The 14559-nt window shown below is 34.6% G+C and overlaps 1 protein-coding gene across 4 annotated transcripts in view; it reads right to left on the bottom strand.

The window, feature by feature from the left end:
- The window catches only part of SLC30A9 (solute carrier family 30 member 9), a 42525-nt gene that overhangs the window by 16781 nt on the left and 11185 nt on the right, over nucleotides 1-14559 (bottom strand). For 3 of the 4 annotated variants that reach the window (XM_030491377.1, XM_030491378.1, XM_030491379.1), the window contains exons 5-14: nucleotides 14321-14413; nucleotides 13857-13939; nucleotides 12588-12646; nucleotides 11750-11817; nucleotides 7520-7622; nucleotides 4192-4247; nucleotides 2736-2871; nucleotides 2281-2320; nucleotides 1774-1845; nucleotides 1184-1291 (exon numbers count right to left, since the gene is read on the bottom strand). In XM_030491377.1, coding sequence (XP_030347237.1) covers nucleotides 1184-1291; nucleotides 1774-1845; nucleotides 2281-2320; nucleotides 2736-2871; nucleotides 4192-4247; nucleotides 7520-7622; nucleotides 11750-11817; nucleotides 12588-12646; nucleotides 13857-13939; nucleotides 14321-14413 — 818 coding nt within the window. Of the gene's footprint in view, nucleotides 75-1183; nucleotides 1292-1773; nucleotides 1846-2280; nucleotides 2321-2735; nucleotides 2872-4191; nucleotides 4248-7519; nucleotides 7623-11749; nucleotides 11818-12587; nucleotides 12647-13856; nucleotides 13940-14320; nucleotides 14414-14559 lie in introns of all 4 variants that reach the window. The other variant, XM_030491380.1, reaches the window with a different exon arrangement.

The raw sequence follows: 14559 nt of genomic DNA, 5'->3' as shown, positions 1-14559 counted from the left end.
TTTTGTAGTAGTTTTGTTTCCTTGTTTGTTTTTAGTGCACTGGCAATTCTTTCCTACTGAAGAACAAAATGAAGCTGGGAAAAAAAAAAGTTATCTTAAGATAAAGTCTCAAGTCCCTCCTGTCCCTTAGGCACTCCTGTCTCCTGAAGGACTAATAAACAGAGTAAACTCTTGTAAACTATTTGGGCTTCTGTGTATAGATTTACCTTATACTAATATAAAATTATATACACCTTAACACAGGTAGTAGCATGAAAGTTTGTATTCTTTTACCAGTAACTTGAAAACTTGCAAGTATTAACCATTTCTGGAATACCGTACTTATACAATAAGTTTTAAACGTGTTCATTCATAACCATACTTCTAGAAACAGTAATGTATAATGGGGTTTTTTTAAGTTTTAGAAAGAAACTAGAAATGGAATTAAAAAAACCTGACTTCTATATAAAAAAATGAAACTTGCAACTAATTCATTACAAGCCACAAACTAAGAAAATTACCGTATTAATTTTTTAAAAATTGAAAAGACAATACTTAAAAAGGGACAAATAAACAAACTTCCCTCTTTATAAAGCTTAACTGTGCAGCAAAGCCATACTTTGAATCAGTTGCCATACAGATCATCCCACCTCCGTGAGTTGGGTTTGCTACATTGTTTAGGAGCAGCTATTGTAATCTGAAGATAACACCAATACCACTACATAACAAAAGGGAGGAAGGAACTGCTTCCTTAAATCCTCCCCACATACACATGCACATCACTGAATGAGGAAACTCAGATATGTAATCCCAGTACATCACAGTGATTTACATAACTGATTACAATAAATATACCTTTAGTAAAAAATACCTTCATTTGTAATACAAAGTAGCTCAAAAGGAAGTTAGACCCATCTACATGTACTCTTTCAAGCTTAACCCCTTTAACATAGACATATAAAAAATAAAAAAAATAAAAAAAACCCCGAACTTTTATTTAATCTTTAATATTTTCTAACTCAAACTACTAGAAATCTGGTTAGAGAAGGGGAGGTATAAACCTCCAGAAGCTTACACAGTACTAGCATCAGAAAAAAAGTAGAGATTTATTTAAGTCAACCAATATAAACTAAATGCTCTGTGTTCATAACATGCACAGCGGTAAATCACATCCTGATTGCCTCAGCTTGAGGCAGAATTTTACCTGTTAAAGAAGTCAGACCCATACAGGTAGCAGCTATGGCCACACTCAGAACTGCCGCAGCATCCTCCAGTAACACCACATTTGTACTAGGATCATGACTCTTTACAACTGTGTATACAACAACAACAAAAAAAACAACAAACCATTGCTTTGAAATGCTTAGCTTTACTACATTATGCACAGTACTTACACTATGTTAACATCAGCAACTTAAAGAAGAATTTTCTTAAGTATATAGGTGTAAACTGAATTTTTGCATAGGCACACGCTTCTGAAAGCATTCATAAATGCACAGAAAAAGCCCTGTGCCAATTATCGAAGGTTCTCCATAATGCCTGAAAAACTTAAAGGGGTATTTATCCTGAAAAACACAAGTAGTTTTGTAAAAGTATTTAAGTAGTGTTACTTAAATCAACAGGTTTTCACCCAATTTGTAAAAGGTATTTGTTACTAGAATAGAAAAGAGATCAATAAAGCAAGGGGAAAGGGAAAAGGAATACAGTGAAAATTGTTTCTATCATTATGCAAATTAGTGGTAAACAGATTCTGTTTTAAATAACAGCATACCTTACTGCTATAACAACACATACCATATTGATAAAATGACAGACCCTTGGCTCGAGCACTCCTGCGAATTTCATTTATAGCAACAAGAAGGGTAGCTGAAACAACACCGAAGTAGTTGCTTAAAATGGTTAGAGGCAAAGACTTGCTTCCATTTTGAAGAGTGAACTTTTCTTTATAAATAGCAAGAGACCATCAAAAAAGCTCTGATTAGTGATACTCTGAATCACTAAAAAACATAGAATTACCTTCTTTTCTACATGCGCATCTCCCATAAAAATTGGAACTGTTACATTCACTGATAGTTTAATACCTCAAAGACATTCCACGTATACTTTTTAAATTATGTTATTCAACTTCTTATTACAGAGAGAGATAATAAAGTTTTCTTACTTTTTGTTTGTTTACAACACAAGTATTTGCAGCAGAGCTCAAAACTTTACATGAAAGCAAAGATCAATTTTTACTGCAATTACGTTATACTCTTAGAGATCATAAATACTTAAATAGAAATAATTCTTGAAATTGTCTACCTCCTTCAGATACCAACGACCCTGCTAAAATGCAGTATGCCTGTATGGGGAAAAAAAAAAGTCTCAATTATTATGTTATATGCATATTTGTACAGCTCTCTTCACCACTAACTATCCAAACACAGCATTTCAGAACCTCATTACCCACTGCGCTGTGTAGTTGTCCCTCAACACAAGGCAGCCAATATTTGAATTACGCAATATATTGCAAAATAGGAAAGGAGGACCTCTTGGGACATGTGAAGGGAAGACACAAGGTTTAAAGAATAGCTAATTTTGCTATAAGATCAGCTGCAGTTTAACATGATTTTTTTCTTAAAACACGTTCTCATTAAGGACGGTTTGAGTTAATTGTGTTGGGATTCAAATAGACTCAGGAAGTGAATTTCAGACTGTGCCATTACTTTCTATTAAGTCACAAGCATTAGACGCAGTATCAAACAAGATTAGCTTACCCAGAGAAGAGATTCTATAGGGTGAGGGTGGAGTAAACCTATGATCCCATGATACCAAGACAGTCCTGCACCCATCATGAAAATGCCCACTCCACTAATCAGGGAGGCAATATAGCGCATGTTTGTGAAACCATACCTAGACGAAAACAAAGAAAATGATTTGGGAAAATAAGATTCTGTATCTCTGCAAGCACATCTCCATGTTCTTTCCATCAAGCTTTACACGTCTTAAATTATCATCATATGACTGGGCATTTATTTAAGATAAAGCTGTTAAAATCAACCTAACCCAAGGAAAAAGATGACACCTGGAAAAGGATAGCTAGTACCCACAATGACATTAAGCATAGATATTTTTCTAATTCTTTTTTAAACAAGCTATTTGCACAGCTGTATTGGTTCTTATGCAGAGACTGAGGGTTTTACTACCAAAAAACCAAACATACTTCTACATTTTACAGAAATGTTACTTCTAAATGAAAACTTTAGCCTTATAGGCAGCCAGTCTACCTATTTTATAATGCTAATTTAAAGGAAATAAAATTTGTGACATCGTTAAGTAGTTCAGCTAACTGCAGTCATTCAACACTTTCAGCTTTTAAGAGCAGCTAAAGCAATATTGAAAGTGTACCTTTTTTTTTTTTTTTAGTATTGACTGCTACTACAAATGGTACATTTCTTTAGCAATGTTTAAAAAACAATAGTGCAAAGACTATATCGAGGAAGAAAGGAAAAAGTGAAACGGGGGAAGGAGATAAAATGAATATTTACACAAATTTCAGATTAAAATATTTTTCAAATTACTTGATGCTCTTAATGAAGTTTAAGAAAGAAAAAACAATTCTGTAAATGAGATGTATTTTCAACTAGTGCTTACAGCATGAATGACTTGCCCAATAATGTGAAGTGTAAAGCAGGTCAACACCAAGAAAATATCACAGTGTATATAGCTTCTAACTTTCATGAAGCTGTAAGAGCTTACCAATAAGATCCTTATTACTCAGATAAAAACAAATAGTAGTTTGAGTCAAACAGATCTCTATGATACAAGTAGCTGCCTTGCAAAAAACCACTTTGTTGAAAATAGAGGACAGCATTTTTTATTTTTAAAAAATCTTATTCATGTGAACCCCGTTTAAAAACAAAGTAAAACTATCAATTGGAAGAGGCAGAAGAGCCCAAAATAACTTAAAGAAATAATGACAACTAAAATAATACACATCAAAAAGCATACCACAAAAAAAAAAAAAAAAAGGAATATAACTTGTATCAAGCCACTGAAACTACAACTTCTGCAGTTTGAAAGAATCTGCAGTTTTATCTCTTGTAAAATCACAAACAACGCATTTCAGAAATTTTAAGAAATAGGAGATTAAGAACAAGTTGCTGCACAAACAAGAACTGATCTTACTCCTATATATAATTTACAAAATCATTATTTACTCAAAAAGCTTACGGATGACTAGGGTCAGGTGTCCTTGCAGACTGACTGATGCCCAAAGCTAGCAATGCCTATTCAGGACAAAAGGAAACAAAACTTTGTTAAAATAAAAACAACATTTAGAAACATTCTATATCAACAGAATTTGAATGGTAAAGGCAGATGCAATTTGTCGATCTGCACACGTGCTTTGTTACTGCTATTTTATTAGACCTGAAATACAATCCTCAAAATCTGTCATCTAAATCTACCACACCCCCAAAAAATTTTAATTATACCTGTATATGTAATACATAGATAACCACATATAGTGTGTGTATATATAATTACTATTACTTAGAATTCTAGAATTGCAACTGAAAGTGAACATTACGCGCAATCACAAGTGTTGTTGCTCTACTTCAATGTGAAGGAATGAAGTTGTTCAGGGAACAAAGCTATTCAAATAAAGTCCTCTTGAAGAGAAATTAGACAGAAACTATGGTGATGGCACACTACATTTAAGGCAATAATTTTACACTGCAGCTTCTATCAGTAACTAACTATTCCAAAGAAAAATATTTTGAAGGAAGGAAAAAAAAACCTCTTGCTACCTAAATGGCCCATTTGGGATGTATTTATTTAGGCATGTGTTAAACTATTGATGCAGTAAGTTATAAATCTAGATCTTAATTTTGCAAAGCACATGCTTTGTTTTAGGAGTCTGAATTATTGAAACATAATAACAAGTATTAAAATTTAGACACTTCAGTATTCACAGCAGGAAACTGCTTTGAGGCAGCAAGTTCTCTCCTGTGTTTTCCCCAAAACCACATACTCAAGTATTTGAGCCCTGTACCAATTAACTTTCACAGTTAAAAAACAGAACAGCTCTTCCACATGTAAATGGCAGACAATACCACTATCAAACATGGTTCACCTATAAACTGACAGGGTTGGCCAAATGAAAAATCACACCCTTAAAGAAACTTATGGGGAGGCAGCCTTCAAGTATTACCAGCTAAGTTAGTAGTGCCCCTGCCTTTGCTTTACAGCTGGAATGGCTAAAAGGTTGTGTGAAACCATTTACTGAAAAACAGCATGCAAAATGTGAGTCCTCAACTCAGTCCTTCTGGACAGAGAAACATACTAAGAACAACTGAAGCAAAAAGGTAGCCAAAATTATGTTAAGATGCTTTTTAGGATATTAAGTCTGCTCTAAGATTCCATACATTCCTCGAATTTGGAGAAGCACTGTTGCATTTTATGTAAGTCACAAGCTATCTAAGGATTTCTCTTGCTTGAGCTGCAGGAGGGTTCCAACCACCCATCTTGAAGTACTTATTTTGCTTCCAAAGCCTTACTGTATCAAAAACAGCAACAAGAAGAATTCCTTCTACAGTGGAGGAAGGGAAAATTTCAGCATCTCATAATGTATGTCTCAAGCATACTAAAGAAAACAGTGAAAGACACAACAGGAATTTTGTCTCTGCGCACTATATTATGTGCCCAGCTCTGAGTCTGCCACATCACCTATCAATATAAACGTGCCAGGTATGCGGCTACTTGTGCTGCTAAGGCAGCCTAGGAATAGAAAAAGAAATGCTCAAATTCTCATCATTATTCTACCACGAGATGACTAAGCAACAAAGCCTGTCATTCCGTTACTATAAGTGACAAGAAAAGTATTTCAAGTTAACATTTAACCAAAATAAGAAAGAGGCATACTATGTACTTCATCTTAGTTTCCAGTCCTACTTACAATCCATAAATAGCTCAGTATAGTTCTGCTTACTGCAATTTCTCTCTTTCAACTCATTTCTGAAAAAAATTCAGAATCTACATTCTGGCATGTCTCATTCTTACATTAATACAAATTAAAACACACCTTTTTTTTTTTTTTTTTATTATCATCTGGACAGGCACTCAATAATACTTCAAGATAACTGATGGATACATCATTCTTGTCCAGGAGGAGCAAGACAGAGAGGAAGAAGCATGCAACCCAAATTACCAAGATTTTGTTCTGACACCATGTCCTAAAAGTAAGACTAGTCACATAACACATACCATTGTGATAAACAAAATTAAGCCTGTCCTGGGACTTATTTCCTAATGTTTATATATTTGACTCATACTATAACCTGTTTACTCTTTTCTGGTGCACTTCCATCTTGACAGTTACAGAGAAAATAAACTGCAACTGAAGTACAGAAATATGAAAAACCAATACTTTACTAAAGAACAGAAGTAACTGGGGCAGGTGGTTTGAAATAATGTAGATGTATTACAAACAGAAATACATTAACAGAAATACTAGCCCGAACTTGATCATTATCAGTGACTTTTTCTAGATTCCTTCTGCATTTAAGGCTTCTAGATTAGGTCAGTTATTTTACTGACCTCCATCAGACTACTGGCATCAAATCAAATTAAAAAAAAAAAAAAAAAAAAAAAAGAAGAAAAGAGAAGAATAACATGTAGCTAAATAAACCTTTTGAAACCACCAGTTTTGGCAAGTAAATCTGCAACTGAGTAACAACAGCTTTGCACTCAGATCGGGAAACAGTAGAAAGAGCTCTGCGCTTAGCAACTTTTCTAAAGTAATGTGAATTTCTGACAAAATATGCCTTCCTCTGCCTACAGTTTGATAAAAACTGTATATAGCAATAACATTATTTTGTATCTCTGGGAAACTAAAAAATATATGTGTATACTACAGGCATACAGAAAAAATTACATCTTCCTCCCACTGCATGCACAGAGAGCTTGTCAGGCTCTGGGCAGGCTTTGTAATCTCAATGACTGAAAACAGAAATCACTTAATAATAAAACACAAAAACACCCTCTCCCAGATGAAACTGCTTACTTAAAAACATCGTTAAGACTGTTTTGCCTCCAGATTATTTGAATGGTCATTAGATTAAGTACTAGCTTTTTTTCCTCCTAGAATATATTACTATTAATTCTAGGAAGCACGTAAACCATACAAAACACTACATTATCATGGGTATTGAACAGGAAGAGCACTGTAAATATACACCACAGCAAAATATGAGAGTCATTTTTAATAAAAGTTGTGACTAATACACTTGGAATTTCTAGGCTTCTTTACAATGTCAGTGTTATCTATGAGCAAACTTTATAAAGAAAAAGGTATTTTGCTACGCACTCCAGTCCTCCTAAATAAAATACTGTTTTCATTTCTCTGGTGTTTTTCCTATTTAGACAGTATAGGCAACTAAGGAGCACGAGTAGATTGAATTGTTGCTTTCAAGTGTAATACAACTACTGTAAGTATCTATCTTTATTCCTGAAAAATTATTATAAGTGCTAATTTAAGCGGAATAGGAACAATACTCACCTGGTTACATGTGTCTGCTAAAGAATGTATGGCTTCTGAAAACATACTTGCAGAACCCGTGTAAACCCAAGCAAGTAGCTTAAAGAAAAAATTCAACCCATTTCTGAAAACAAAGAGAAAAAATAAGCTAAAGAACAACAGAATATCTGGTCTTTTATATTTTCAGCAAAACCACAAGTGCTCTATAATCACGCATTACCTGCCAGCAAGTGGCGAAACCAAGTATCAGTTTAATCATCACAGACCTCTACAGGCAGATAAGGCATATAGATTTTCTGCATGGTTACCGTTAAAATACCCTTTTAGCAAAACTTCATATGCAAAGATTTTTTTATTTTTCCAAAATCATTAGCTTCTAAGCAGTAACACTGCATGAGAACTACTATCACATTCACTACTTAGAACAACTAACTGCCTACCAGTGGGAAAATAAAAATCTTAATGATTTCTTTTTCTCTTTCAGTCCTTTCTTTCCTTTTTTTCAGTCCTTTTTTCTTTTCTCTTTTCAGTCTTTGCCTCCTATACATCCTCTCCTAATACTGGAGTCCAAGGTTCCCCACTTTAATCTCATCTTGGGCAATTCCCAGTAGGATACAAACATAAGACAACAGACAGAAAGGCAAGGCTGATATTCGATTACACTGCAAAAATTACCTACAGGACTTTCCTATTAAGATGTCCAGTGTGACCTGCTAAGCCTTTTTAGGTTACAAGCTTCCTGGAGTAAGCATCACATTATGTTGTACAGAGAAAGGCAGCTATCAACACTAAAATCCAAGTCTACATTCTCACTTCAAACATTCATTATCAGAATCAGTAGGGTAATTGTTACAATCATATTGCAAAGAAAATTAGTCTAAAGGACTATTAACATTCTCCTCTTTTTTACATATATTTCAGCTTATCTTATTGGCAATTTTTTAAAGTATTTGAATAAAATTAAGTGTTATAAATAAATATTAACATCTTGCAGTTGCATTCTTGAACACCCAGATGCTAAAAATTATATTTAAGATAGAGGAAGCACAAGTCCAGCCTCTTGCCACACACTAAATTATATAGTTGATTAAATCAGATTCATTTCCAAGGTCATCCTCAAGGAATTTCTATGAAAATACATTCATTTCTTCAAGTAAAAGGTAGCACTGTTTTCTATAACTCCTGCCATACAACGGCCTGAATGTGCTTCACAATTTTTAATTTAGTCTCATTACCTCATACGATGGTGAAGCATTACCATAATTTATAGGAAGACAGTAAAACATGCACAAGTTGGTGGATATCCCAAGAAGAAAGGAAGGCTATTGTAACATTAAACAATAATTTAAACTCCCTGTGTTAATTATAAGTTCCTCCAATTCACAGCATAGTGCATCTTTAGCATAGAAAGAAAATTAAATAAATCACAGCAGGATTCATGAGCACAGACGGTTGACTTTTGTTTCTCTCGTTGTATTATTGGAGCTGACAGCTTATCTGAACGTACATTTCAGTTGTGAGGCCCCCACCTCTTCAGATGACACAGTAGGCACTCAGATGATATTATTTCACCCCTACAAATTATGAATTTGTGAAGAAATCTGGCATCCTAGAAATCTAAAAAGAAACCACACTAATATTTTCAAGTGTCGGGCCCAGCAAAATCCATCTATTAATGATGCCCAAGAAGTCAGAGACATAGGACAGAAAGATTGCTATGCAGGAAATGATTACAAAAACCACGAGTCTACAGAGCCATCAAGGCTATTTAGTGTTTCCTTTCTAACTAGATGTTCACACCAATATAAGATAATAGATAAAAGTCATTTTGGGGGAAAAGAAAAAACAAAGTCAGGTTTTTACTGCAAGGAAAACACATTTTGCTTTAAAAAAAAAAAAAATTCACCACTACATTTGAAAATACTAAGCCCTGTGAAAGCCTAAATTCTATTGGAGATATAACTACTAACTTTTTAAACAGCAGAAGAAATCCAAAACCAGCAGATTCTGAGAAGAGAGATACTCAGTATCTCAATCAGTTCGAAACAAAGTTATCTTTTACATCAGTGACCACCAAATCAGAAAGTATATTCTCTATTTTACTGAAATGAACCAGACTGACTGATTTAGCTATCTCCTTTCTATCCACATGGACCTGAAAGAGTAGGAAATCTTAAGAGAACTTAAACCAAAGCTAGGTAAAGTCTTGAAAAAGATGTACTGTAATGTCTTGGACATCATGCCAAGAAATAATAATAATAATACCCACCATGTTTCACTAGTACAATTCTATTACTGTACTTACTAAATCTACTACTATACAGCATTTTCTAATAAGCCTCTCCTGCACCTAGAAAATAAGCAGTTTCATTCAAAACAACTGTAAACCGTAAACTTGAAAGGCATTAAAGGGCACTTCTTACAAATTTATCATTCCAGATTTGTTTTCAAAGATAACCACCACAAAACCCCAAGATGTATATGGGGAACAGGAATTAAGAGGAACTGAGAAATACATATAGGGAATTGTACTGTGATGGGATTGCCCACTTTTCATACGCTACCTCACCACATAAGCAATGGTCTAGAAGGACCTGGTCTGATTTACTTAAAAAAGTCAAAATAATCAAACTGAAAATATTGAATATTTACATCCATTACAAATTTATGGAGAAAAAAAGTCTATTTTGGCTCGACATTTCATTTGAGAACTAAACACATTTCACCACATCTATTTTTAAAGAAGCAGTAACATTACTAACATCCTGGACCACTACTAATTTTTAATAAATATTATATGCCATGCAAACTCTGTATGGTTTAAACGGTAAAGCATTAGCATGACAATGAAATCACTGCAACAATGCCAAACCCTAAAGAATGTTTTGCTAAAAATGTAGCGTTCCCTTTTTGATAAAAGCATTACCTTCCTGTATTTCCCTACCACAGCTTCGAAGTTTTTCTTTGCACATAGCAACTCTATTAACAACACAGAAGGTGCCAATGCAGCTAGTCTGCCTTTGAAGCTAGCTAGGACTCTGCCTTTGACTGAACGACATTTCATCCTCACTATGGAAGCCTGAAGTTTGTGCGAAGCCTACCTTATCATCACAACTGGAGAAGTTAAGACAGATTGGCCTTTCTTGACCCCAAAACCACAAGCCACTAAAAATCATCCTGGTATCAAGATCGGGGCCACAAACAAGAGAGCACTGATAGTAGTCTTGACTAAGATCTCTGAAAAGCCATCAGGTATTTGAGTGCCACTTCTAAAAAGTTCCACATAAAGATGACTGAACAATACAATAGGCTCCATAAACTTTTGCTGGCCTATCTGCCAGGCATTCATCTATAAAATTACCTCATCATTCAAAAGGTATTTATGAAGTACAGACTGCAATGTTTATAGCAATGCCCTATTTACAAAGCAGGAGGAAAGGTCTGTTTTGTCTAGATGACTGTAAGAAAGCAAAGGAGGTGAAAGTGACCATACAAGCCCCTCCCCCATTTTTTTTCCCCCATTATAAACATCCATACTAGCAGTTCTTACATGCTTTTACTTAGAAAGCTCTGAATAATTACTAGTTGAATACTAAAGAGGGACATTTTCAGTCAAACATGGTTTGAAATCCTCCCCTTTCCCCCAGCAAAAAGCATATAGTTTTATAGGAAAACTCAAAGAGTTATTTCCTGCTCAAAATGTTTTCTCCCGACAGAAACATAACACACTTCTATGTATTTCATGCCAGATAGTATCTGTGTTCATTTGCTTTAAATTGGTATAGCTAGTTTTGTTTTATTCAAACCTATAACACATGTGAAAGGCAAAAACCTCCTAAAATATCCTTGAATAACAGCAGAAAGAAGTCAATTCTTTTCTGTTGGTTATATGGAAGATTATTCAAAACATATGAGAAGCTCCTCTCAGGAAGGAGGAGCAAGAAAAAAGGACAACTTTAAATGCCTGCTCCTCCATGTCCTTCAAAATTTTAGGTTTTGCTTTAATAAATTGCTTAGCCTGATCAAAAAATTTGCTCTTCTCTGATCATAGATATATTTTAACCCTGATGTCTATATATTGATGAATGCATTTACCTAAACTCTGTCTCACCAACAATGAATAAACAAACCTATTAATATCAGTTACAGAGACACAGGTATCTTTAGCTTGAATACACAGACTGTTCTCATTTCCAGGATAATGAAAATAAATCATTTTATCCTTGCTTAAACAAAACTTTTTTAACTTACATGCAAATAGCTACCATTACCACCTTCCCTGGTCCCTTGAAAAACATAGCTGCTGCACTGGAGCGTGGCTAAATAAAGAGATAAGAGATTATTAAAATAAAATAACCAAAACTTGACCTCATGAAGAACCTACGAAACAGATTATTTAATAAAAACTTTGCATTGTCCTGCTTTGCAAGAGTGAAGCTACAGTCCTTGAAGCCTGCTAATTTTCTACTGAATGCTCACCCAAACTGCATTTGAGCCTTACACTTTTCTACAAATGGATGGCTATAAAAAGGATGAACCACCAACAAAGCCCCCAGCAGGAGCCACTGCAACCATAAGGACAGGAGCCAGCTGCACAGCAGAAAGATTAAGAAATCATTCGATCATAGCAGAGCACCTAGATCTAGGGAATGGGTCTGCTGAAGCAGAGAGGAAGGGCCAGTAGGGCATAGAGCAAAGTGTTAATGCTCTGGGTTTTTTCCTTAAGAAACCTACTTTATTCCTTTAAAATAACAATATATTTACTGTATGTGTTTATAGGCTATACATGAAATAACAAAACTGCAGCTGTATTTGTGAATAATACAATAATTTGTGAATAATACAACTGACTAAACAAAACACCTTACTGGCGGATTACACTGCCCCAATAGGAACCCATTTGAACCGGCATCATAACATTTACCACTGCACTACAATCAGAGACAGATTTGTACGTTACAGTGCGAATAAATCTTCCAATAATATTAAGCTAGTTAAGCTTATGCAACCATTTCACAACTGTTTCCTTCTAAAAGTGTCATAGTATCTCTCATGGCACTTTTCTAGCCAAAAAAACTTCAAAACATACCTTAGTATTTCCAAAGAACTCCTTGTATTCCCACAACAGCCTTTGGTTTCGAAATATTTCTGCAATACAAAATTACCATCACGAATACATACTAGGAACCAGTATTTTCAGGAATTTTAAGTGTTTTGTTTTTTTTTTTTTTTAATGCAGCAGACAACTCCTCCTAGAAAGGGCTACATGGTCTATCTTTCTTTGTGATAAACTCGTCTCCTGGTATTGTTAATCAGAAACATATTGTTATATACACATGCCAAATACAGTCTGTTACCTTACACATTGTTGCCATTTCTACCAACAAAGGATGATACACAGAGGGGAAAAATTCCAAATACACTGCACCACATCCAGACCTTCTAGTGCCTCCCTCTCACCCTTTAACCATGAAGGAGAAGGCAAAGGATTTTTCAAACCAAGTCTCTTAATGTCAGTATTTTTCCATCCACTAGTGATGTTCAGTAACTTGAAAATAAACATTAGTATGCTACAGTATCTAGAAGCTGTAGTGCTACATTCTTCCCTACAGAGTTACCCAAAATACATTGTCTAGAACAATTTAAATAGATTAAAACAGCCAGTAGAGTACAAGCTGCACTCTCAGTACAAGTACTTAGAGGTGCCTTAACAAGTGCCTGCAGCTCTAGCCTTTTTACTACAAGGGTGTTCCAATAGCAAAACTGTTTAAAAAAATTTTACAAGACCTCTAATTTTAAGGTGCATAATTGAAATCAGTATCTTGAAGCAATATTGCCTCTTCTGTGATTTTAACTGGCTAGATAGATCAAAATCCATTACAAACTACTGATTTGACTGTACCTGTTACTGATAATACCAGCAAGGACGACAATTTTAAGCAAAAGGTGATGTGGGGGTGATTTCCCCACCTTCTGAAGCACAAAGGTAAGCTGAATTCATTTCAGAGGAAAAATAAAGGAGTAACGGTACAATATAAAGATTTGGATTGGGTTTAAGTCTTTTCAAAGTTCTCAATTAAAAAATCAAGAACCATTGAAGATTTTAATCTAAAAATTGAAAGCTCCTCCCCAAAAAACAAAGTATGACTATAGATATCAACTAAATGTATATTCCTGCTGTATAGCACAGATAAATTGCAAGATAGTAACACACTATATCTGCATAGATACACTCTAACATTATGCTATAAAAGCGTATCAGCAATTGCTAATTCCATATTTGTATGTTCTCAGTGAGTTGATTTAAAAAAAAAAAAAGTTGTTTACATTTGAAGTTATTTGAAAATTCTATACTCACTTTCTCTGTATTTGATCTCTGCTTCTTTACGTCGTTTTCTTTCTCTAGCAAGAGCCTCTGGACTACCCCAAACTTCAAGAGACCTGCACAGAGTAAAAGTAACCTAGCAATGGTTCTATTTATGCAACTTCTTTTCAGTTTTACTACACTAAAATGCCTTTCCTAAAAGCAGATCACCCCATCATTCTTTCTCATAAGTCATGCAGACTACTCAATAAAAAGCTGGGCAAGAAGGGGCTGAGGACAAGCACTTCATCTTTAGACATATGAAACATACCCTCCAACTGTATATATACCATGTAATTATTACAGTAATAAGGATATAAAAAGTGTTCAGATAGAAAATGGAAAACATTATTGTCCTTTCACACTGTAAACCTGACTTTTAAAAGGAGGTGGGGAGGAGTCTTCATATAATACATTTTAAATGATGCAAACATTTTTCTTCATACGTATGTTCTTACTTTGCCTCTACATCCGATCTCAGGTATACAGTGAAAGTCTCAGTATCATCATGGGGGCTTCGTCGTTTAATTTTCCTCAGCTGGTCTAAATCACTAAGGAAAAGGGACAAACAGTTCAGTGCAAGAAAAAGTTCATATTATTCTAATTTTACTTTTATGTTTGAACAATCTTCCTCAATTTTGATATTAATTTGCAGAACAAAAACCTGAAGTTGTTTATTTGAGCCCAACAGAACAGA

Source organism: Strigops habroptila, chromosome 7, assembly GCF_004027225.2.
Source record: "Strigops habroptila isolate Jane chromosome 7, bStrHab1.2.pri, whole genome shotgun sequence".
Taxonomy (NCBI): Eukaryota; Metazoa; Chordata; class Aves; order Psittaciformes; family Psittacidae; genus Strigops; species Strigops habroptila.
This window is presented reverse-complemented; position numbering and strand designations above follow the sequence as displayed.